This window comes from Pogona vitticeps, chromosome 1 (genome assembly GCF_051106095.1).
Source record: "Pogona vitticeps strain Pit_001003342236 chromosome 1, PviZW2.1, whole genome shotgun sequence".
Classification (NCBI taxonomy): Eukaryota; Metazoa; Chordata; class Lepidosauria; order Squamata; family Agamidae; genus Pogona; species Pogona vitticeps.
The window spans coordinates 304202580-304224756 of NC_135783.1; the positions used below are offsets into that span (position 1 = coordinate 304202580).

Below are 22177 nucleotides of genomic sequence, written 5' to 3' on the forward strand. Positions count from 1 at the left end.
ATGCAGGACTTCCTCTTCACTGATGATTCAGCTGTTGTTGCCCATTCTGCTGAAGACCTCTAACAATTCATGAAAGTTTTAGCAAGAGCTGCCAAGACTTTGGATTAACAACCAGCCTGAAGAAAACACAAGTCATGGGCCAGGGCGTGGACTCACCTCCCTCTATTACCATCTCCACGCAAGAATTAGAGGTTGTTCATGACTTTGTGTACCTTGGCTCAACAATCTCTGAGACCCTCTTCCTAGATGTTGAGCTGGATAAATGCATTGGCAAAGCAGCTACCATGTTCTCTAGACTCAAAAAGAGAGTATGGCTCAATAAGAAGCTGACCGCATATACCAAGATCTGGGTCTATAGAGCATGTGTCCTGAGCACACTTCTGTACTGCAGTGAGTCCTGGACCCTTTGTGCATGGCAGGAGAGGAAGCTGAACACGTTCCATATGCGTTGTCTCCGATGGATCTTTTGTATCACCTGGCAGGACAAAGTTCCAAATAGAGTAGTCCTAGAACAAGCTGGAATTTTTAGCATGTACATATTACTGAAACAACAACGTTTACATTGGCTTGGGCATGTTGTGAGAATGGCTGATGGTTTCCAAAATCTCCTATATGGTGAATTAGTGCATGGAAATCGCCCCAGAGGAAGACTACAGCTGCGATAAAAGGATATCTGCAAGTGGGATCTGAAGGCCTTAGGAATGGACCTCAACAGATAGCAAACTTTGACACCTGAGTGTTCAGCTTGAAAGCAGGCAGTGCATCATGGCCTCTCCCATTTTGAAGAGACTCTTATCCAGCAGGCTGAGGCAAACAGGCAGTCCCGAAAGCAACAAAATCAGGGAGCTGGACAGGGGACAGACTGGATTCATCTTCAGTTTGAAAGGGATGGTCACTCTCGAATTGGCCTCCTCAGCCACACTAGGCGCGGTACCAAGTTCTCTACTCAGAGCACGTTACCATAGTTTCTCAAGACTGAAGGATGCTTAATCTTAATCTCCATTTTTAAAAGCCCCTTTTTCCTGGAAATCCGCACCACGTGGAAATCACTGTGGTGAGGAGCTGTTGAAAATCCTAACCCTCTATCGAGCTTGGGACCACACACCGACTCTTACTTTCTTTCAAAGCAGCATTCCTGCCGCCACCGCCTCCCTAGAGGACGGTAGAGCGCAAGTAGGTGCAGTGTCGGACTGGAGCCTTGTGGGGGCAGCAGCCAGCTAGCTCGAGTCGCCCTTCTAGCCTCCCCAGGACTCTGTGGTAGCAGATGGCCTTCCCTTTCCGGGTCGGTCGGATAGTCTCGAAATTGTGACGGGGTTTTTAGTTGCTCTCCGAAGTGTCGAACTACCGGCCAAAACAAGGGGGAAGAAAGCAAACGGCGGAGCCATGGTGTTGCTGGAAAGCGAACAGGTGCTCTTTCCCGGGTCATTCTCCGTATATGGGGCAGAGGGGTTGCCTTGCGGAGGGGGGCGTGCGGGCGGGAGGGTAATCGCCCGGTGGGTCTGAAACGCTTCTTTCCGGAGCAGGTCCTTTCGCTTTTCAATCCATGTGAATGTTACTCAGCCACACCTCGTCCCATTTCTTGTTTAACAACGTAAAGCAGATGCCGCCAGTTGGGTGTTAAGCGAAGGTGGTTTGGCCCTACTAGGGCCTTCGGTCGTGTTCCTTTGCCGCTTCCCCAGATCGGGTCAGGGAGCTCAGAAAAGGGGATTTCAGTGCCCAACCTCTGCATGCAACACTACATGTTGCTAGGCTGCAGTTGAAGTCCTCTTAAGCTGATGGTGAAAGGCTGGAGGAATTGCAGTTTAATGAACCCTTCTTAGGTCTGCAGAGATGTACCAGCGTATTTCGAAGCTCCTTCATTCCATAAGTTAGTACAGTAGTAGTATACTTTATTACGGCCAAAGACCAGTAAAACCAAATCAATATAAAATAGAGACATAAGTTAGGGAAATTGCGCTTTGCATTCCCTCAGGAGAACTCTTAGAAACATCTCACTTTTAAATGTATACAAGGATTGAGGTTGAGCCAGGATTTAGATCCCTAGAGGCTTCTGTCTTGCGTTCTTTGCTTACGTGGATACTTTAGGATTGCAGATATTACAAAGCAAAATTGAAAGCAAGACATGGCTGTGTGTTTCGCCTTAACCCCCTCCTTCCTCCCATGCTGGCTTTGACGTAGAGATGGTGGCTTCTATTACACTAGAATACTGCATCATTCTCACAGAAGTAGAGACCTCAGGTTTAATGTTGGTAAGCAAACAAAAAAGACTTAAACACATTAATTTGGAGTTCTCTTGTTGGGGGGGTATAATAGTTTTCAGATATGATGCATGTCATTCTGGGGCAGGGAGGAGAAGCAAGACAACACAGAGCTTATCCCCACTTCATAAACTATGATTTTTGGAGCATGGATGAATATTAAAACATGGGTGTTGTAATAAGACAGCATTATTGGAAACAGTTTTCAGAATGGATTTTTTTGTTACCATGAATTTGACAAGAATTAAAACGTAACATACCTAAGATTTTTCTTAATTTTATATTTGTTTTCATTTGGATTCCTACATTGAATAGGGATTGGATTCAGTGGCTTTATAGTCCTCTTCTGATTCCATTATTCTATGGTTTTCTCGTTTACAGTTTTTGACAGAGCTAACAAGGCTTTTTCAGAAATGTAGAACCACAGGCAGTGTTTATATAACACTAAAGAAATGTAAGTATATGAACTTCTGAAAGAGTTGTATACAGCAAATATAATTTTTTGTCTTGCATAATTCTTTCAACATTATATCCCTAAAAGTTAAAGAAGCAGATGCTACGAATATTGACTGTGTTAAGCTGAAATTACAATTTAATTAACAATATGCTACTGCTGAGAAACTACTTCTGTGTAAACTGTGTCTGGAACTACAATAGACTTTTTCTTAACTCTTTTTGCATAGCATCTTCCTGCTTGTTGGAAAAGGAGCATACACACTTCTGTTCTATAAAATATACTGTCTGGGATGTCTCTCCAGATGCTAGATTATGATATTCATGATTTGTGACCATTGGCTGTGTTGGATTGGGCTAACAGCATCTGGAGCCACAGGTTCATCATATGTAGGAGATAACCTGTTTCATCCCAATATTTCTGAATAGAAAACAGTAGCAGATAGAAGGGGGGGGAAGTAAAACTGAAAACTAAATACTGGATATTCAACTCTTCCTCTTCACATCAGTTCCTAGATTCAAGCCAGACAAAGACTTAAAAGGTTTCAGATGAAAGGAAGAAAGCTCTGGTACAAGTAGTATTAAATGGAAATTTGTCAAGGACCACTGAGGGGTTGTCACAGGCTCTTGAAAGGTGAAGCGGCAGCACTTAGTTTGATTTTTTCTTTTTGCCTTCAGTTTTGACTATATAAGGTTAACTGGAAATTGGTTGAGTTGATTTCTACTTTTCTTTCTATGCCTGAATCATTAGAACTAGGTCAAGCTCTGCATTATGGAAGTGTAAATAGTCTTTCCCTTTTTTTTCTCCTGTGCAAGAAGAAACGTATTTGCTTTGGAGGCAGAAATCTTAGGCTGTGCTACACTTAGCAGAAGAGATGAGCTTCTTCAGTGAACTTGGAACTCACATGTCCAGTTTAACCCGGCAACACTGTAGTAGCTTTTGCTTCTCAACTTGCACATTCAGAATTCTCTTTATCTTTGGAGCAAACTTCAGAGCAATAGATGTGCCAGCCTGCATTTCAGCATTCTCTTACCTTAATACTTTGATTGTATGGAATTCTGTCTGTTAGCTTGTATGTATGTATAAATAAATCAATGTTTTTGTTTCATATAGATGATGGTCGGACAAGACCCATTCCGCGAAAGGGCCATGTTGAGGGCTTTGAGCCTGTAGACAACAAATGTCTTCTTAGAGCAACAGATGGGAAAAAAAAGATAAGCACAGTGGTAGGTAGTACGCCTTAATAAGAGGCTGGCTTCAATTCATTGAGTTTTTTATACGAGGGCCAAAAAGACCTAGTATGATGGGGCTTAAAAGTTATGTGGTAATTGTTACAAATATGATTGTTTCTAATGTATTCTAAGGGTGTGCAGATTACAGGTCTTTGAATCTTTGTTTTGAAGAGCTGATTTCCCTGTCCCCTGAAACTGATACATGGCCTTGAAGCATATTATTATTAGAATGTAGTTTATAATTTCAAATTTATTCCACTGAAATTAGTCATTAGTAGTCTAGTAAATTTTGAATATATTGTACACATTTGCTTTCTCATTTCCCCATTTCCCCGAAAATAAGACCTAACCTGAAAATAAGCCCTAGTATGATTTTACAGGATGCTCATAATATAAACCCCAAAATAAGCCCTAGTTAAGTGAAACCCCACCCTCCACCATTGTGCAGCAACTAGAAAATGACATGATTGTATTTGAATAAATGTAGATTGTTATACATGAAAAAAAATAAAATAAGGTATCCTCTCAAAATAAGCCCTAATGTGTTTTTGGAGCAAAAATGAATATAAGACCCTGTCTTATTTTTGAGGAAACACTGTACTTTTTAAATAACATGTCTGATTTTTTAATAGGTGAGTTCAAAGGAAGTTAACAAATTTCAGATGGTAAGTTTATATTTCACTTTAAATTCAGAACAATTTAACATATTAATTTCATCAAATTAATGTCTACTTTCATGGCATTTGAAAGCATTTTCTTGAAAAGGTGTTTATTGGTTACAGGCCTACTCAAATTTGCTCAGAGCAAATATGGACGGTTTAAAGAAGAAAGATAAGAAAAGCAAAAACAAGAAAAGCAAAGCAACACAATGACAGAGGACAACATTCCTGCTTGCAACAGACCCAAATTCTAGCTTGCAACACTATTTTTTTTCTTTGTACCATCACTTCTCCTTTGACTTCACTTCCAGCTGATAACTGGAATGTATGTATGCTGTTAAAAACGCAAGTGTTCTGTGGATTGTGGTTGTAGAAATAAATATCCACAAGACTCGTATTGAAGCTGATGCTAAATTTTGTATCTGATTTATTGTGAGTGAGAAGGTGTGCTTTGGGAACCTGTTTGAAAAATAGCAAAGGTAAGGAATTCATTTTTGAAGTGCTCTTACTTCTACTTTTATAAAGCCATAGGTTTGTTGGAGCACTTTTACATGCAGAATGTCCATATTTCAAATTCTTGATATCTCTAAGGAGGCTTAGAAACAAATCTTGCCTGTTGCCTTGGAAAGCAGCTGTCAGTCAATGCTGCTAATACTTGGTTTTCTCTATATAAAGCAAATTCCTATACTGTGATTAGTCAAGAAAGGAGCTACTGTGGAGACACACTAGCTAGAAAAAGTTGTTTTAGTATGTTTCTTCCCCTGCTTTCCATGTGAAAGGCTCATGATTGGTGCTAAGGATAATTTTAATGCTTCCTTAAGAGAACAATGTGTGCATTGTAAAAACGTCAGAATCCATCTTGAAAATAGGTTGCTCTAGCTTTGTGTTCTGTGCTGTTTTCACTGTAAGCTTTTAGTGTTTTGAACAAGCAGGTGAGAAGATAGATACAGTGGTGCCTCGCTAGACAGTTACCCCGCATGACAGTTTTTTAGCTAAACATTGGCTTTTTGCGATCGCTATAGTGATTTACAAAACAGTGATTCCTATGGGGGAATTTCGCTGGACAATGTTTGGTCCATGCTTCGCAAACCAATTTTCGCTAGGCGATGATTTTGACAGCTCGCTCCGCGCTTGCAAACAGGTTTTTTCAGGACCTAAGCTTCACAAGACAGTGATTTAAACAGCTGATCTGTGGTTCGCAAAGCGGCTTTCCTATGGCCGATCTTCGCTAGACAACGATTCTTCCCCATTGGAACACATTAAACAGGTCTCAATGTATTCTAATGGGGAAAATGCTTTTTGCTAGACAATGGTTTCGCTAAACAGCGATTTTAGTGGAACGGATTATCGTCTAGCGAGGCACCACTGTACTAGACTTGGTGTATTGTGTAAGTGAAAATTCTGTTTTGTACATCTTGCCTTGTTGATTGTTTCAGTCTGTTAATATGTTGTCCTTGCTTTAAAGAATGACAACTACACACCAAAGCACCAGAATTTTTTTTATATATATAAAAAAGTTACTGTACAATATATTCCAGAAAGATTTACAGTTTTGTAGAGTACAGAGTGAGGCACGTGAGCTAGACCCATGGCATTTCAAAGACAGTAATTGGCCTGGTCTTGCTCTTGGCATCAGCACTTAGAATTTCTCTCTGTAACAAGAGTGTGCAAATATTCCTTCACATTAAGATAGTTGGAAGCATGTTTTTGGTTCTGGGCAGTATTTTACTACCCTAACATTCATCTCTTCAAACACATTTGTAACTAAAATATAATCTTGTAGCAATCGTCTCTATAACTGTAGAGAACAAGCACTGGCACTCTGGAAGAAAGAAAAACAGGAAAACCATGAGCAACAATTTAGCCGTATAGATTAACACTACTCAGCTAGGGCACTCTGTGAGAGACAATGTAGCATAGTGGAGCTTAGGTCCTTGCTTGGCCATGGAGAGTCACTGTGGAAAGTACCTCTTGAATATCATACATATCTTGAAAACCCTCTTGGGATCATGTAACAGTAACAACAGGACAATCAATCATTTCATTGGCCCATGCAGACAGTTCATGGATCTATATTATGTCCATGTGCAGCACCCACTCATATGGATGAAAACCCACTCATATGGATGAATGTGTAGCCTGTATAATTAAAATTGTAAACCGCCCGGAGAGTGCTTGTAGCGCTATGGGGCGGTATATAAGTCCAATAAATAATAATAATAATATTATTACATACTCTGCTTCAAATTGCGGTTCCAGTGTCATATATTAGTGGGTCACTGCTTGTAGCTCCTTCATGAAATCCAGGATAAATCAAGGTGAATGCTAAGAATTGAGTAAGCCCTTAGCCGCATAAGCCTAGTTGTACTTGAAGTTATTTCTTGTTATATATTCCTTGTATAGTGCACCATGCCAGACATTTGCAAAATAACACTCAAGGTTCTACATGAGAATCTTTAGGTATGGCAGTACTACCTTTTTTCAATTTTGATATTGTAGATTTCATCACAGACCAATTTGAGGTATCTTTGTTTAGGGAGCCGTGACAGCAGTTGTTTCACAGTTGTATAGAATGTTTGTTCATCTGCATCACACTGAGAAAGGAAAATAACCATTAAAGCAAATAGTATTTTGTTGAACAGGAATGCTTGTTTACTGGTCTTAACACAAGGGTTTATAAGCAGCTAGATTACAAGTTTGTAGCTTTACCTCTAATGATAAGAAGTGTATTATAGTTTCTTTTGGTAGATCTACCTGCAAAAAAACAAACAAAAACCCATAAAGCATTGTATCTTAAGTTTCAGGTAATTTAGAAAAAATTTCAGTTAGTGGGTTGGGGCCGTAGGGGTTGCTCTAAAATGGTAGTTCCTAAAAGACTTGAATGTTTAGCCTCTATAGTTCTCGAACCGTTCATATAAATTTATTGCTCATTTAAATTACCCAGTAACCCAATATCTCTGGACAAATTACAAGTTCTGGAAGGGTAGGGTAGACATCCATTTTAAAAAGGAACAAATGTAAATTTGGAAGGCAAAATAGTAATCTCATTTCAAACACTCTCTACTTTGTGTTGTGTGTGTTTTTTAGGGAGGAATTTGTAGTCAAATATACTAAAGTACAGAGCCCCCCTCCCCAGCATTTTCCTCTTTTGAGTTCTGTTGTCAATTGTCACAAGATTGAACTGTTAAACTTATTCCCAGGGAATATCCTGAGCTCAAAAGAATGCATGCATTAACAGGGTTGTCACTACTCTTATGGCTGAGTCACACTGCCAATTTACATTAATTCCAGTCCCAACTTTTTGAATCATTGTAAAATCAAGTGGTACATAACTTGGTAGGCATATTCACTTTGACTTGCGTTACTTTGACGTGCTTCTGGTAATTAAAACTGGTTTTGGAAGCTACACCAGAATTGACTCAATTTCCATTCTATTTTTGGAGCACATTCAGATTTTTGGTTTAATATTTTTTAAAAAGTAAATCAGTGTCCACTGAAATCTATGAGATGCCACTTGGTGTTATAATAGTTTCTAGAAACCATGAGGGAAACACCAAAGAGGTGACAACAGCCAATTAATGATGGGAAATATAGTTTCATCACCCAAATGGAGGAATCAGTGTAGGTGATTATAATCCTGAATGTATTGATGAAGTGATGCAGCGATAAACTGGTGCCAACAGAAAAAATTATGCAGTCACACTGCACTAAGCAATGCACCACTAGATATTTTTTAAAAATAAAGGAAAAAACAGTGGTGCCTCTGCCATGCCATCCAAAATCCACATAGGCACAAATTAAAATGGCACAATTCATATCTACAAAACTGCATTGAATTGATTTAGGATCAATTTTAAAAAACTTCTGCTGATCTCTTAAAAAAACCTGCTGGACAGCCCAAATAAATCGATTTCATCCATGCATTGCCCAGGGATTTATAAATCAATTTAATGCTGAAATCAGTTCAACAGCAGTTCTTATTGCCAGTGTGACCAAGCCCTTAGAATCAGCTGATAAACTTTTGTGGCTGAGTTGCATAGGCTAGTTACAAAACAATAGGGAATTGAAACAGTTTGTTTTTAACTTTGCAAAAGCCCAATCTGATACATACACCAAACTCATAATCACTCAGTAAAGTGGTTTCTGTAGTTTAACTGTGCTTAAGATTCATATACTTCTGAGTAGTGTTGCTGTCAATGAAACACACACTTTGAAAGGTAAGTTTTAATTCAGAGTTCCTATAAACTATTATATCTCAGTTTCTGAAGCAGTTACCAGAAATTGCTTTATTCATAGAGAATGTCAGTTAATAGTCAACATCTATTTTCCACTTAACATGATCTTTACAATAAAGAGACTTACTGCTAAAATTTCAACTTCACTTGACTTCAGTTGCAGAGTAGCGAAGCAGGTCTGAAGTTTGGTCTGCACCTGAAAATTACATTTGCATTCACAGATAATACACTAAGTTGAAGATTCATTTTCAAACTAAAACCAAAAAAAACACTCCCACTGAAGTACAAACTATAAAGTCCTTTCTTTGTGCATCATTCACAGCACAGGGGTCTCTTGGAAGAATCCATATACTGAAGGGCTATTCCAGGTTCAACAACTACACATTACTTAAGAGATCTGTGGTGTGGTGTGGTGTGGTGGACAGAGTGATGGACTAGGACTCAGGTCTGGGTTCACATCCCCTCTCAGCCACAAAAACTCACTGGGGATGTATATCTCACCTTGGCCCTATTAAAGTCACCATCAGTTGGTTGTGACTTAAAGGCACATAACAAAATCTTTTAGTAATATGTGCAATTAAGCTGTACTACCTGCATCAATTGAATAAGCTGTCAGTTGTTTATTGAAGAAACATTAAATAGTAACTTTTATTCTGAAGTTACTAAAACAGAGACACCAGAATCCTATTAGATTAGCACATGCAGAAAAGGAATAGCAAAATCTGGCACGGAGCATTGACAATATGCCAGTTGTATGTGCCTGCACCTCATCAAGTACAGTTTTCTGCAGCTGCTCCAGTAATTCCTCTTCCATAAGCATTAGCAAAAAAAACAAAACAAAACAAAAAAACAGGCTGGCCAGAAGGGCTCCATTTTATTAAGATTTTGTCGTTAATTAAGGCAATGTGAGGCCATAGTTTGCAAAACAGAATGATGACAGTGTAAATTCTACTTGTTTTTCCACAGGAAAAAAATGGTTTTACACAGATCGAGGACTTCACAATATTCCCTGATTATCTTAGCTGGTGAAAAAATAGAGATCAGTGAAGTGAAGGGCCCTTGCAGGAGACTCTTCTCCCAATAAAATATTCCTGTACAATATTATGTCACTACCTAAATCAGAGCACTAGGTCTCTCCTTGTCCTCCAAGGAATTGCTGTAAGTCAGTGGGAGACCATTTGCTTCACATCTAGAAGAGGCCTCAGGTACCATCATCAGCATCACCAGACTGAGATGGAGGACTCTCGTTTAAAACCCTGGAGAGATTCATCTAGTCAGTACGACAATAGTGAATGAGATGGACCAAGGGTCTGACTCAACCAAAGGCCACTTTCTATGATTCCCTCTTTCTGACAAGTACACCACTTATATTGAGGTATACTGCTCCAAAACCACGTTATTAACTTCATCGTCAGTACCTGCATTTCATAACGTCGTCGCACACTTGCAGATAATTTCTCTGGTGGAACAATACAGATGTTGGGCACTGCTATAGTTCCATGAGATTCAAACAAACCTAAAGTGGTACAAAGAATTATATATAAACTCTTCCTTCTTCCTCCTGTTTCTCCCGTACCTCTCATTCAAAACATTATAGAGTTTAATATGAGATTTCTGATACACAGTGGTGCCTCACTTAACGAGCGCTTCGGTTAACGACGAATCTGCATAGCGATGATTTTTTTGCGATCATTCTTACCGATTTTCGCATAGCGATGTTTTTAGAACAGCTGATCGGCAGTTCCAAAATGGCCACCAGGTAAATAAAAATGGCCGCCCGCTGTGTTTATGCCTGGATTCCTCGCTTACCGGGCAGCGAAAATGGCAGCCGTATGGAGGATTTTCGCATTAAGGTGAGTTTTTTGCCCATAGGAACGCATTAAACGGGTTTTAATGCATTCCTATGGGCTTTTTTTCTCCGCATAGCAACAAATCCGTATAGGGACGATTTTTGCTGCATGGATTATCGTCTCTATGCAGGGCACCACTGTAATGCATAGGTAAAGGTAAAGGTTCCCCTTGACATTTAGTCCAGTCGTGTCCGACTCTAGGGGGCAGTGCTCATCCCTGTTTCCAAGCCGTAGAGCTGGCGTTTGTCCTTAGACAGTTTCGGTGGTCATGTGGCCAGTGCAACTAGACATGGAACGCCCTTCTCACCGAGGTGGTACCTATTTATCTACTTGCATTTTACATGCTTTTGAACTGCTAGGTTGGCAGGAGCTGGGACAAGCGACGGGAGCTCACTCCGTCATGTGGATTCTGCAGTTTAACCCGCAGCGCCACCACATCCCCTAATATAATGCATACAAGCTAAATAATGAATGCTAATTGATCACACCATTGTAAGCCGCCCCGAGTAGACATTACCTGGGGGGCAGGGTAAAAATCTAATAAATAAATAAATAAATAAGTTACGTACCTGAAGTACTAGAGAAAGATCCTTTTAGATTTTGTGCTGGCAGATTATCAGAAGTCTCTCTAAATAAAGCATTTTAAAAAGAGCAAATAGGTGATTTCCGTGATTGTTCTTAAATAATGCTGTCTCTTTTTTATTATCAGAACAAGAACTGAAAACGCCTAACCGCTGAGGCAAATTGAAAATAAGACAAAACCAAAAGGGATTCAGAAAACCTTTGTTAATTTTGACCAGAGAGGTCCTTCTTCCAGTGGAAGGCTGATTATTTCAGGGTGGTGGAGAGGGTACTCAATTCTTCTTTTTATCACTAGCCCTATTTCCATAGAAAACCACCTCAGTACTTCAGAGTAGATTTTTGGGAAGTACTGCTAGCTGTAGCAAACACTGCTTTCCCTTTCTTCCACTCACACAAGTCTGAACCCAACTCAGAATATAATGGCCAAATCCTACTGGAAATTTAAATATTCACATGTGTAATTGATTATACCGCAGCAGCAACATGCTGCTAATTAATAAGTTGTCACTCGTATTCCTCATTATAACCCTGGTTGCATGACTGGCACGTGCTCACGAATGTGTGTAGCAACTGATTAATTAGTGGCAATTTGCCACTGTGGTTTATGCAACTACACTTATGCCAGTGTAAATCTCAAATAGGATTTTGCCAATGACTAGAAGCACAATAAAATATAGAGGTGATTTGATAAATTATCACATCATTAACCATATGAAAATAACTCTATTTTATATTTACTACAACTTTGTGCTTACTTATCTTGAGGTCATGGCAAAAACCACCATGAAGTATCCTCTGCAGAACATATTAACAGAGCTGGATGGATTACACCTGGTATTGTTCAAACAAAGACACTTGTAACTCAGCTACAACTATTTACTATAAAAAACAACAGCACCAAGTGACAGTGTTAAGTTGGTGAAATTTCAGGTGCTGGATAGCCACCTTAAGAATTCCTTTTGTGGAATAGGTGGTCATGAGATGTTTATGGATACTGGGGGGGTGAGATTAAATGTTACTTGTGTGCAACATTTAGTACAGAACCAAGTGCTCTTGGAATTTTATGCAAAGGTACAGTATATATTTGTTAGGTGGATTGTCTACGTCAGTGGTTCTTAACGTGGGCGATAATGCCCCCCAGGGGGCGATTTCATTTTTCAGGGGGACAGTAGAAGGAAAAGGGGCGGTGTGGGGCGCTGGAGCAGAAAGGGGGCGGTAGGGGGGCACTGGAGCAAGCCAAACCTGTGAAGATGGCTGCAGCCTTTTTACAGTGTGCATGAATATATATTTTCCTCCAATCTTAATTTAGTTTCAGAGTTTTTGTCTTGAAATTTTTAGTTCCTGCATTGCAGTTTGTTTTTATGCCCTTTTTATATTTCTTTTTGCGTCTTAAAATTCGCTTGCAACTAAATCATTAAATGTTACTTTTTGGGGGCATTTCATTTTCTTGGAATTGAATTTTGTTTTCAGGGGTCATTGGATTTAAGTGTAATAAATAAATAAATAAATAAATAAATAAATAAATAAATAAATAAATAAATAAATAAATAAATAAATAAATAAATAAATAAATAAATAAATAAATAAATAAATAAATAAATAAATAAATAAATAAATAAATAAATAAATAAATAAATAAATAAATAAATAAATAAATAAATAAGATATCATCACCATGGGGAGGGGATCGATGATAACTTCCTCAATGGCTCAAGGGGGCGTTTCTTTCAAAAAGGTTAAGAACCACTGGTCTACGTAAAGGACGGGCCATATTCAGGCCAGTACCACATTACAAACCCAGTGGGCAGAAAGCAGTATTATCTGGTTCAGAATAAGGAACCGAATTCACACAATTAATGATAATGAGTTACAAGGTAGAAACTCAAATCACAATAGATTCAAAGCACAGGTGATAGGACCTTGGTTAACTGCATCAATCCGGAAAAGCAAATGAACAAGTAAACTCAGTATTTATAAGATCTCAAATTTGTCCCTCTTTTATAAAGGCGTTTACATCCTAATATATTTTGTACTAAAATAATGTGAATTTATTGTGTAGTAGGCATACAACTTTATCTTTCTGAAGCAAAGCTAGTAGCCTCAACATATGAATGTATTTGAAACAGGAGATGATTTTGTCATATACGTAGAGTGAGCAACTGGAAAACCTTCAGCTAATTTCCTTATTCAAAAGAAGGTACTTGTTTGGAAGTTACTTTTCCAACAAAATATAAATCAGTGTTTTATTACCGATTGATAGTTACCTGTTACTTCTTTCATCACAAAATTTGGTTCTCAGCTTCTGGGCCAGATGATCTACTAAGTCAGATTCTAAAATTCTTTTCTCTGTGTGTCTTTCCTTCTCAAATGATTTCACCTATAAAAACAAAAATCAAATGTTTGAATTTCCCTTAAGAATAACATTAATACAAATAAAATGTTAAAATGCAGAAACATTTTTAAAACACAAGAATACTCTCATTGTATATGAATTATCTGATATGCAACAAACTGAATTTTGGGTTTGTGGAAGGCATGCAAGATCTTTATCAATAATCAAGCTGCATCCTGGATGCACTTGTATACTTCTTAAATCCCCATTTCCTCAGTTATCTAGTGGATAGGTGAGAAAAAGAAACAGGACTGCAAGAAAAATCTTGTTTGCTAACATAAATACTCTACCCATATATCCCTCACACCAAGCACAGGAAAGAAAGCACAACTATCTAAACAACTAAAACACAGACATCATCGTTACCGCATTTTGGCTTGGACCCAGAATGCCCCATGCATAAACACAGTCTCCTGATTTCTTCCAATTCCCTCCCATTACTGTGGATACATGCTGCATCATTCTGATCCTCTGACCTTCATTATCGCCCAATGGAGGGCTACATTGGGGCATTTTGGACATGAAAGTTGCATTGCACAAGTGAGGTTCTACTTGTATGATCTAAATCTAGCTCACTGGTTTCCAAGCATAACGGGGCAACAGTAGGCTGCCCAGCTGCTTTACCCCCTTTCCCAAAAATAAAATAACATAAATCAAATCTGTGCATTTATTTAGTACTGTAAATTCAGTTATTTAATACATCACATCCTATTTGTCTTCTCTCTTGGAAAGCAGCTACATCATATGCCCCACACTGTGCTTTGCAGAGCACTGCATGAATGGCAGAAGTGAGCAAACAAAGCAGAGGCGCAAATGAGGAAAGGCAATATGGAAAGATGGAACCCAAAGACATTACCTTCACATGATTTCCTTCCTTATCAGAAATAAGGGCTACGTAGGTGATTCCAGAACATCTGCAATATTCTTGTAACTCCTCCTGTGACTAAAAGAGTTGCAAATTATAAAATGAGAAAAAGTAAAAATTAGCTTAGAAAGACATACAAAAGATCAGTGTGACCCCTGAAGTACTTTCACCTAGACTTGGTTAAATATTAAGAGCAAAACTTGAAGACAATACACTATCAAGCTTGTCTGATTTAAACGAGACTCCTGCATATGTGGGTAAATACACGGAAGTCTACTCTTTCTCAAGTAGTTCAGCAAGTATTCCAAAAGTGCAGGAAGTTTTCATAGCAAGTTCTTTCAATGTTGTAGTAAAGTCCTATTGCTTTTATAAGGAACATGTATGAGAAGCTACCTTAAAGGAATGTTTGTGGTACTTGCCTATTTTATCATACAGAGACACTTGGGTCTCTGTCGGCTAGTTAAGTATCCAGAATGAAACTAAATTTCCTCTTTTCCCCCCGTACACCATGAAACAGAATCTAGTTTTTCCAAGATAAAGATGGATTGCACGGCCCTCCTAAGCACCATATTCACCAGTGACATGCTGTGTACAGCCTCATGGTTTTGAAGAGCAGTAGACTGTTTGAAGCTGTGTGGACATTCACAGGCAGAGGTAGGGGGAGTTATGTCTGTGTGTGAGTGTGTCTGTGCATGTGCGAGAGAGTGCAAATTCTAGTCACTTCTAAAAAGATTTCTAATGGAAAACAAATACAAAAACCAGGCATGTCTATGTGGGATATGTTACATACAGCACTGATGTTACCTGTCTGTCATGGGTTTGGAGGGAAAGTTCCATCCTATGGGGAGTGGAAGGCGGGACATCAGGAGGAGGGGCTGTACTGTATATATATGTGGAGCAGAGCTGGAGGAAGCAGAAGCTGGAGAAGAGCTGAGAGAAGAAGCTTGAGTGGGAGTCTGTGTGTCAGACAGGGTACTACTGTGTGTCAGTCAGTACCAACCTGATAGGTTCAGGTGTCTGTAGGGTTAGCCAGAACTGATAGGTTCAGGGTCTGTGCTTTAGTTAAATGCGTTCTGTGTGAACCAAACTAGTGTATGTATGATTGAGACTAAGCCACGTTACTGTATCTTATTCATTTGATCATTTTATTTTCCCTGTGTGTTATGTAAATAAACCTTGTTCTTTTATTTGTTAAAAATCCATCCCTGGTCTGTGTGACTTCTTATAGGGAATGGTTGGTGGCAGCTTAGTTAACTGTGACATCCTCCAGTAGGTCTGGGTTTGTTACATTGATTGGTGTCCAGCGTGTGGGATACGACTGGTCCAGTTGTCCAGTGGTCCAGCAAAGCCTTGGCAAGTGTGCCCAGAGCAAGGGGGGTCTAGTCAGGGACAATCTGAGAGCGCGTAGGTAATCTTCTAGGCGTACCTCACGGGGAGGTGCGCTAGTGGAAGAACGTGCCAACTGGGGAGACTAGATTAGGGAGCTCTGAGGCAACCTGTTTTGGCGGGAAAAAGCTGAGGCAAAACTGTGTGAAATAGCAGTGATCTAGCCTGTCTGCTGAGAGGCCTAGCAGAGGGGGGTTGGACTCTGGCTGGCAACAGTTGCAAGTTAGTGCTGAAGAACAGCAGCAATCTATAGAAGGCTGGTTCTGAGGCAAAAGAAAGAAAAAGAAAAAAAAGTGGTCGCTTTATTCTGAGGCTTGACTTTTGAAAGCAGCCTGTTCTGGGGGGGGGATTATGCCCTTGATTCGAAGCCAAATGGCAGAAATGGGTAAAGTGAGGGAACCCCAGGTGGACCAAGGTTCTGAGGATGAATTTGGCTCAGTGCAGGATGACAGCACGGGAGAACAGAACCCAGAACTCAGAAAAATGCTCCTAGCCCAACAGCATGAACTGAGGATGAGGGAATTAGACTTAAGAGAAAGAGCTGAAGTCAGTCAGGCAGAGGCAGATGCCAAGAAAAGGGGAATGGCCATGAGGATGAAAGAGATGGAACTGAAACACAGAATTAGAATGGCACAATTAGAATTAACATTCCTAAATAAGAAAAATAACAATTTATCAGTTGAAGAAATGTCAAAGAAAGAAAAGTATGAGGCTCAGGTCAGACAAAGTGAGCAAGATCTTGAAAAATATAATCAGCAAAAAGACATTAAATTAAAAGAAATCAGAGATAAGACTGAAGAAAAAGTAAAAGAGATAAAAGCTAGGGCTGAGGAAGAAATTTTACAGATCAGGGCTGAGTTTGAGGCTAAGCAAAAGGAGCTGGATTTGAGAATAAAAGAGAAGAAATTGCAACTAGAAAAGAAACCAAAAGAAGGCACACAGGTTAAGGCACAACGTCAAAACCTGAATTATTCTGAAGAAAACATGAGGGAAACATGGGACCCTAAGTACTCCAAAGGGTTAGTTCAGAGTCCGCCAAAAATGGGCGGCCATTTTGTTGATAAAACTTCTGGGCAGAGCCAGTCCAGGAACCAGATTTTGGAGGGAAAACCAAAACCAGATGAGAAGGACTCCAAGTACAGCAGAAAATGTTATTTCTGTCAGGGAAAGGGCCACCTAATCTCAGGGTGTGAGAGGTGGAAGCAGCTAAAGGGAGGTTTGCCTCATGATTTGAGTGGAACCAAGCCAAAAGCTGTGTTCTGTGTCCAGAAAGAGCAAAGCTCCTTGTCACTGAGGGAGCCTGTTGCCATGGCTACTCAATCTGGAACAGTTACATCTGCTGATCAGGCTGAGGAAAATGGTCCTCTTGTGGCGGTCAGGCGCTGCTTACTTGTGAGAACAGATTCACAGTTGTTTGAAACAGCAGGGGTGGACGTAGGAATACTTGACCATCAGTATCGGGGGTTAAGGGATACTTGTTCCCAGGTGACCCTGTGCCATCCAGATATTATTCCTAGGGAATATATAATCCCAAATGAGAGCATGAAGGTGGCAGGGATTGAGGGGCAGGTGATCTCACTACCAGTAGCGGAGGTACCTGTGAACTTTCAAGGCTGGAGGGGAGTTTGGCGGCTAGCGATTTCATCGACTCTGCCAGCAGCCGTGCTCGTGGGAAATGACCTGGCTGAACATGTGAAACGGGTGCTAGTGATTACACGCTCACAAGCCACCACGGGGACAGTTCAGGGGGGTACTGATGAGCCCGAGACGGAAGCAGAGGGGAGTGCCGAAGCTGTGGTGGAAACCTTAACCACAGACAGCAGATTTGGCCAAGAGCGAAAGGCAGACGCCACTCTCCAAAAGTGTTTTGAACAGGTGACAGACGCCCAGCTAACACCTGAAACCCCAGTGAGATTTCTAGAGAAAAAGGGGATTTTATATAGAGAGACCCTGAGGAATATCTCAAAAGGGGGAGATGGGATCAGAAGTCAGCTAGTGGTACCTGAAAAGTATCGCCCCATGATCTTACAAAGGGGGCACTCTGACATGTTTGCTGCGCACTTAGGGGTGAACAAAACACAGCAGAGAATTACACAGAATTTTTACTGGCCTGACATAGGGAAGCAGATCAGGGAGTTCTGTAAAAAATGTGATGTGTGTCAGAGGCAGGGGAATAACCGTGACAGGACCAAAGCAAAGTTGTGCCCTTTGCCTGTGATTGACACTCCGTTCAAATGTATAGGGGTGGATATTGTGGGACCTTTGCCCAAGGCCACAAAGAGGGGGAACAGGTTCATTCTCACCATTGTGGACCATGCCACGAGGTACCCGGAAGCCATACCCTTGACTAACATTGAAACTAACACAGTGGCAGATGCCTTGGTGGGGTATATGTCCAGGATGGGATTTGCCTCAGAAATAATCACAGATTTGGGAGCATCATTTACATCGAAGCTCATGAAACGGTTATGGCAAATCTGTGGAATTAAACACAAGGAAACCACTGCCTATCACCCTGAAAGTAATGGGTTAACTGAGAAGTTCAATGGGACTCTAATGCGCATGATTAGGGCTTACTTGGCAGAGAATCCAAACAATTGGGACCAGAAGCTGCAATCCCTTTTGTTTGCTTATCGATCAGTGCCCCAAGCCAGTACCGGGTTCAGTCCGTTTGAACTTTTATTTGGGAGAAGGGTGAAAGGGCCCCTTGATTTAATCAAACAAAATTGGGAGCAGATCACCCAGGATGACCCACAAGACGTTGTGACATGTATAGACTCTTTAAGGAATGACCTAAAGAGAAACCTAGAGCTAGCAGCAGAGACCCTGCAAGCTCAAAAGGTCAGAAAGAAAGCTTGGGATGACCAGGAAGGCAGGGAGAGGCACTTTAACCCAGGGGAGGAAGTGCTTTGGCCTAGGCCCTGCAAAGAGAACAAACTGCAGCTGGGTAGCCCAGAAATAAAATACTTGGGTCACATAGTAGGGGGAGGAGTGATAAAACCCCTAGAGGCCAAGATAGAAGCAGTTCGTGATTGGCCCAGACCCAACACCAAGAAAAAAGTCAAATCATTTCTTGGGTTGGTGGGCTACTACAGAAAATTCATCCCGAGGTTTAGCGAGATTGCGGCTCCGCTGACCGATCTGACGAGGAAGAAGACTGATGACCGCATCCCGTGGACCAGCGACTGTGAGGAGGCGTTCCAGAGGTTGAAGGAGGCCCTCATCAACTATCCAGTGCTGCGTGCTCCAGACTTCGACCGGGAGTTCATCATCTACACCGATGCGTCTAACAGCGGGGTAGGAGCAGTTCTTTGCCAGGAGGATGAAAATGGTGACCAGCATCCAGTGTCCTACCTGAGTAGGAAACTCCAGAAAGGTGAGAGACATTTGGCAACCGTGGAGAAGGAGTGCCTGGCAATAGTCTACGCGATCCAGAAGGCCAAGCCTTACATCTGGGGAAGACATTTTATTCTGTGCACTGACCATTCACCATTGCAATGGTTAAAGACAATGAAAACCCACAATAGTAAACTTATGAGGTGGGCTTTAAACCTGCATGACTATGACTTTGAAGTGAAGGTGGTCAGAGGGTCAGTGAACTGTGTTGCTGACGCCTTGTCAAGAAGACCCGAAGAATGAAGACGGCGAAGGAACATGGACTATGTATATATTTTGGTGACCAAAAAGTTAAATGTACCTGTTTATTAAACATGATTGGTTTGTATGAATAAAGGTAACTTGATGTACTGTAAATGGTAAATGTTTAAATGCCTAATAGAGTGTAAGTATAAGTAAGTATGATATTGTATGTATAACTGTTTTTGTATGTTTTGGATCCAGGTTGTTTTTTGGTGAAAAGCACCTTAGCTTTCCCCCTACAAAACAACTTATAAAGAGGGGAGGTGTTACATACAGCACTGATGTTACCTGTCTGTCATGGGTTTGGAGGGAAAGTTCCATCCTATGGGGAGTGGAAGGCGGGACATCAGGAGGAGGGGCTGTATTGTATATATATGTGGAGCAGAGCTGGAGGAAGCAGAAGCTGGAGAAGAGCTGAGAGAAGAAGCTTGAGTGGGAGTCTGTGTGTCAGACAGGGTACTACTGTGTGTCAGTCAGTACCAACCTGATAGGTTCAGGTGTCTGTAGGGTTAGCCAGAACTGATAGGTTCAGGGTCTGTGCTTTAGTTAAATGCGTTCTGTGTGAACCAAACTAGTGTATGTATGATTGAGACTAAGCCACGTTACTGTATCTTATTCATTTGATCATTTTATTTTCCCTGTGTGTTATGTAAATAAACCTTGTTCTTTTATTTGTTAAAAATCCATCCCTGGTCTGTGTGACTTCTTATAGGGAATGGTTGGTGGCAGCTTAGTTAACTGTGACATCCTCCAGTAGGTCTGGGTTTGTTACAGGATAAATCTCTGATCAGTGAGTACCCAAGGCATTCTGGCAATTGAGGTAAATAATCTTTACTTCCCTTCATGGCGGGGAATTAACGATTTCCCATCAGATGAAAATGTGGTGTCCTTTAATGATAATCTGTATCTGCCACCAAATTTCACCTCACTCTGCCTGATGGTAATCATAACCGTATCTGTGTTTTTCATGCTGAGGCTCTTGGAAAGAGAAGCCCATAAATCAGACCCTGAGCAAAATAGAGAACAGAAAGATGACTTGCCTGGGACCAGTCATACATGATTTCAGCTGCAATTCCTGCATTCCAGAGTTTCTGTGCAACCCCGACAGCCCTGGCCATTGAAATCTGGCCAACACTAACAACTAACAGGTCACAAGAACTCACTGTGATCTAGGACACAAGAAGGGGGTGAGGGGCAGGAGGAATAAAAAGTTAAGAGTCTGGAAAATCTTTGCCAAAACCATTATTCTCAAAATTTATTAAATCACTGCAGCAAATAATTTCTCTAGCATTGTCAAGGCCTCCTCAATATTTTTCCACGATGTTTGCTAATAATATTCTTTATTTAAATTAATAAAGAAAAAAGATACAAAAAGAAAATACAGTATAATACAAAAATGCCAACTTGTGTTTTTTTTTAAAAAAGGAAACTTGGTAAACACAAAACAAAAAAAACATAACCTATACAATTACAAAATTTATTTTATTTATTTATTTATTTAATTTATATCCCACCTATCTGAATCACATAGGACCACTCCTCTACCAAGACCATTAGAGATATATTTAGGAAGCCTCTCTCCCCTTCCAAAACTCCACTCAAGTCTTGAGAAGGTGTGCAACCCTTCCCTTTTATTAATATATACACAGTAAGAACTTCCCAAATATCACATTTTTTAAAAATTTGTCAGTCCCTTTTTAACCCAAATATAACAAGTTATCATTAATAGCTATATGCCAAATTTCTTTATACCAATCACTTAACTGTCAATCATATTTCCATTTTTTTTTGCTATCATTAATCCTGCAGCTGTTGTTGACTAATAGTATTAACTGGTATTATTTTACTTGGGTTGCATAAAATATGCGTTTAGAACTGTTTTATCTGAGATGGGATGGAGGACACCCCACAGTAATTACAGAAGTGAGGTTGAAGCACAATTATTTGCAGAAACCTCTTTTACTTTTTTTCCTTAGAAATATTGTATACAGATTTATATTTCACACAGTGTGAACCAGATAGGCCTTGCATTTGTCCCCATTGTTTGTACAATTCCTATACTACAATGAAAATAATGAGTGAAACAAGTTTTACCAATCTAAACGGTATTTGCCTTTTTTCATATGATATAGGAAATCTAACTCTGTATTTCATGAGCTTTGTAACTCGTATATTGAGTATATCAGAAATTGGTTCAACTATACAAACAAGAAAAATAAACCTACTGGCTCTTCCATATTCAAAACTGCTGAACTTATTCTGTCTATAGCTATGCTGACTCCAACGGCCGAGGGAAGCAGGCCAGCCGCTTGTGGGCCTTTGAACTGTAGAATCTAAGGAGACAAGAAGCAGAGATACTCAAGGAAAATATCAGTAATGACATCTTTTCACTATATACAAAACTACAAATAAGCAACACTCACCAAATGATCATATCTGCCACCTGCAGCAAGAATGTCAGTAACCGTTCTTTGCCTGCGTTTAATATATGCAATAAATTGAAATATAATACCACTGTGTTGCTGTATTTTGTAAACCAGTCCCAAATTTATGGATATCTGTAATGTAAAATGTTCAACTTATTTATTGTCTTAGCCATGAATGACAGTAAACAGCACAATTAAG

General features: G+C 40.1%; 2 protein-coding genes and 1 long non-coding RNA gene across 4 annotated transcripts in view; 2 read left to right on the forward strand and 1 right to left on the reverse strand.

Annotated features, from left to right (window-relative positions):
* Nucleotides 1-1219: 1219 nt before the first annotated feature.
* Nucleotides 1220-5010, forward strand: SRP14 (signal recognition particle 14). The gene is made up of 5 exons (XM_020795789.3): nt 1220-1407; nt 2640-2712; nt 3826-3938; nt 4577-4609; nt 4727-5010. The coding sequence occupies exons 1-5, from the start codon at nt 1384-1386 to the stop codon at nt 4814-4816; spliced, it is 333 nt and encodes a 110-aa protein (XP_020651448.1). The 5' UTR covers nt 1220-1383; the 3' UTR covers nt 4817-5010.
* A 1078-nt stretch (nt 5011-6088) lies between these two features.
* EIF2AK4 (eukaryotic translation initiation factor 2 alpha kinase 4) overlaps nt 6089-22177 on the reverse strand; it is a 70238-nt gene continuing 54149 nt past the window's right edge. For both annotated transcript variants that reach the window (XM_020795736.3, XM_020795735.3), the window contains exons 29-39: nt 21976-22110; nt 21778-21885; nt 20593-20721; nt 14519-14605; nt 13535-13647; nt 11258-11316; nt 10257-10354; nt 8966-9034; nt 7313-7357; nt 7079-7197; nt 6089-6425 (exon numbers count right to left, since the gene is read on the reverse strand). In XM_020795736.3, coding sequence (XP_020651395.3) covers nt 6368-6425; nt 7079-7197; nt 7313-7357; nt 8966-9034; nt 10257-10354; nt 11258-11316; nt 13535-13647; nt 14519-14605; nt 20593-20721; nt 21778-21885; nt 21976-22110 — 1020 coding nt within the window. In that variant the 3' untranslated portion in view covers nt 6089-6367. The remainder of the gene's footprint in view (nt 6426-7078; nt 7198-7312; nt 7358-8965; nt 9035-10256; nt 10355-11257; nt 11317-13534; nt 13648-14518; nt 14606-20592; nt 20722-21777; nt 21886-21975; nt 22111-22177) is intronic.
* LOC140703193 (uncharacterized) lies at nt 15042-22066 on the forward strand. Its single transcript, XR_012082566.2, has 2 exons — nt 15042-15181; nt 21822-22066. It is a non-coding gene; the product is annotated as an uncharacterized LOC140703193 (long non-coding RNA).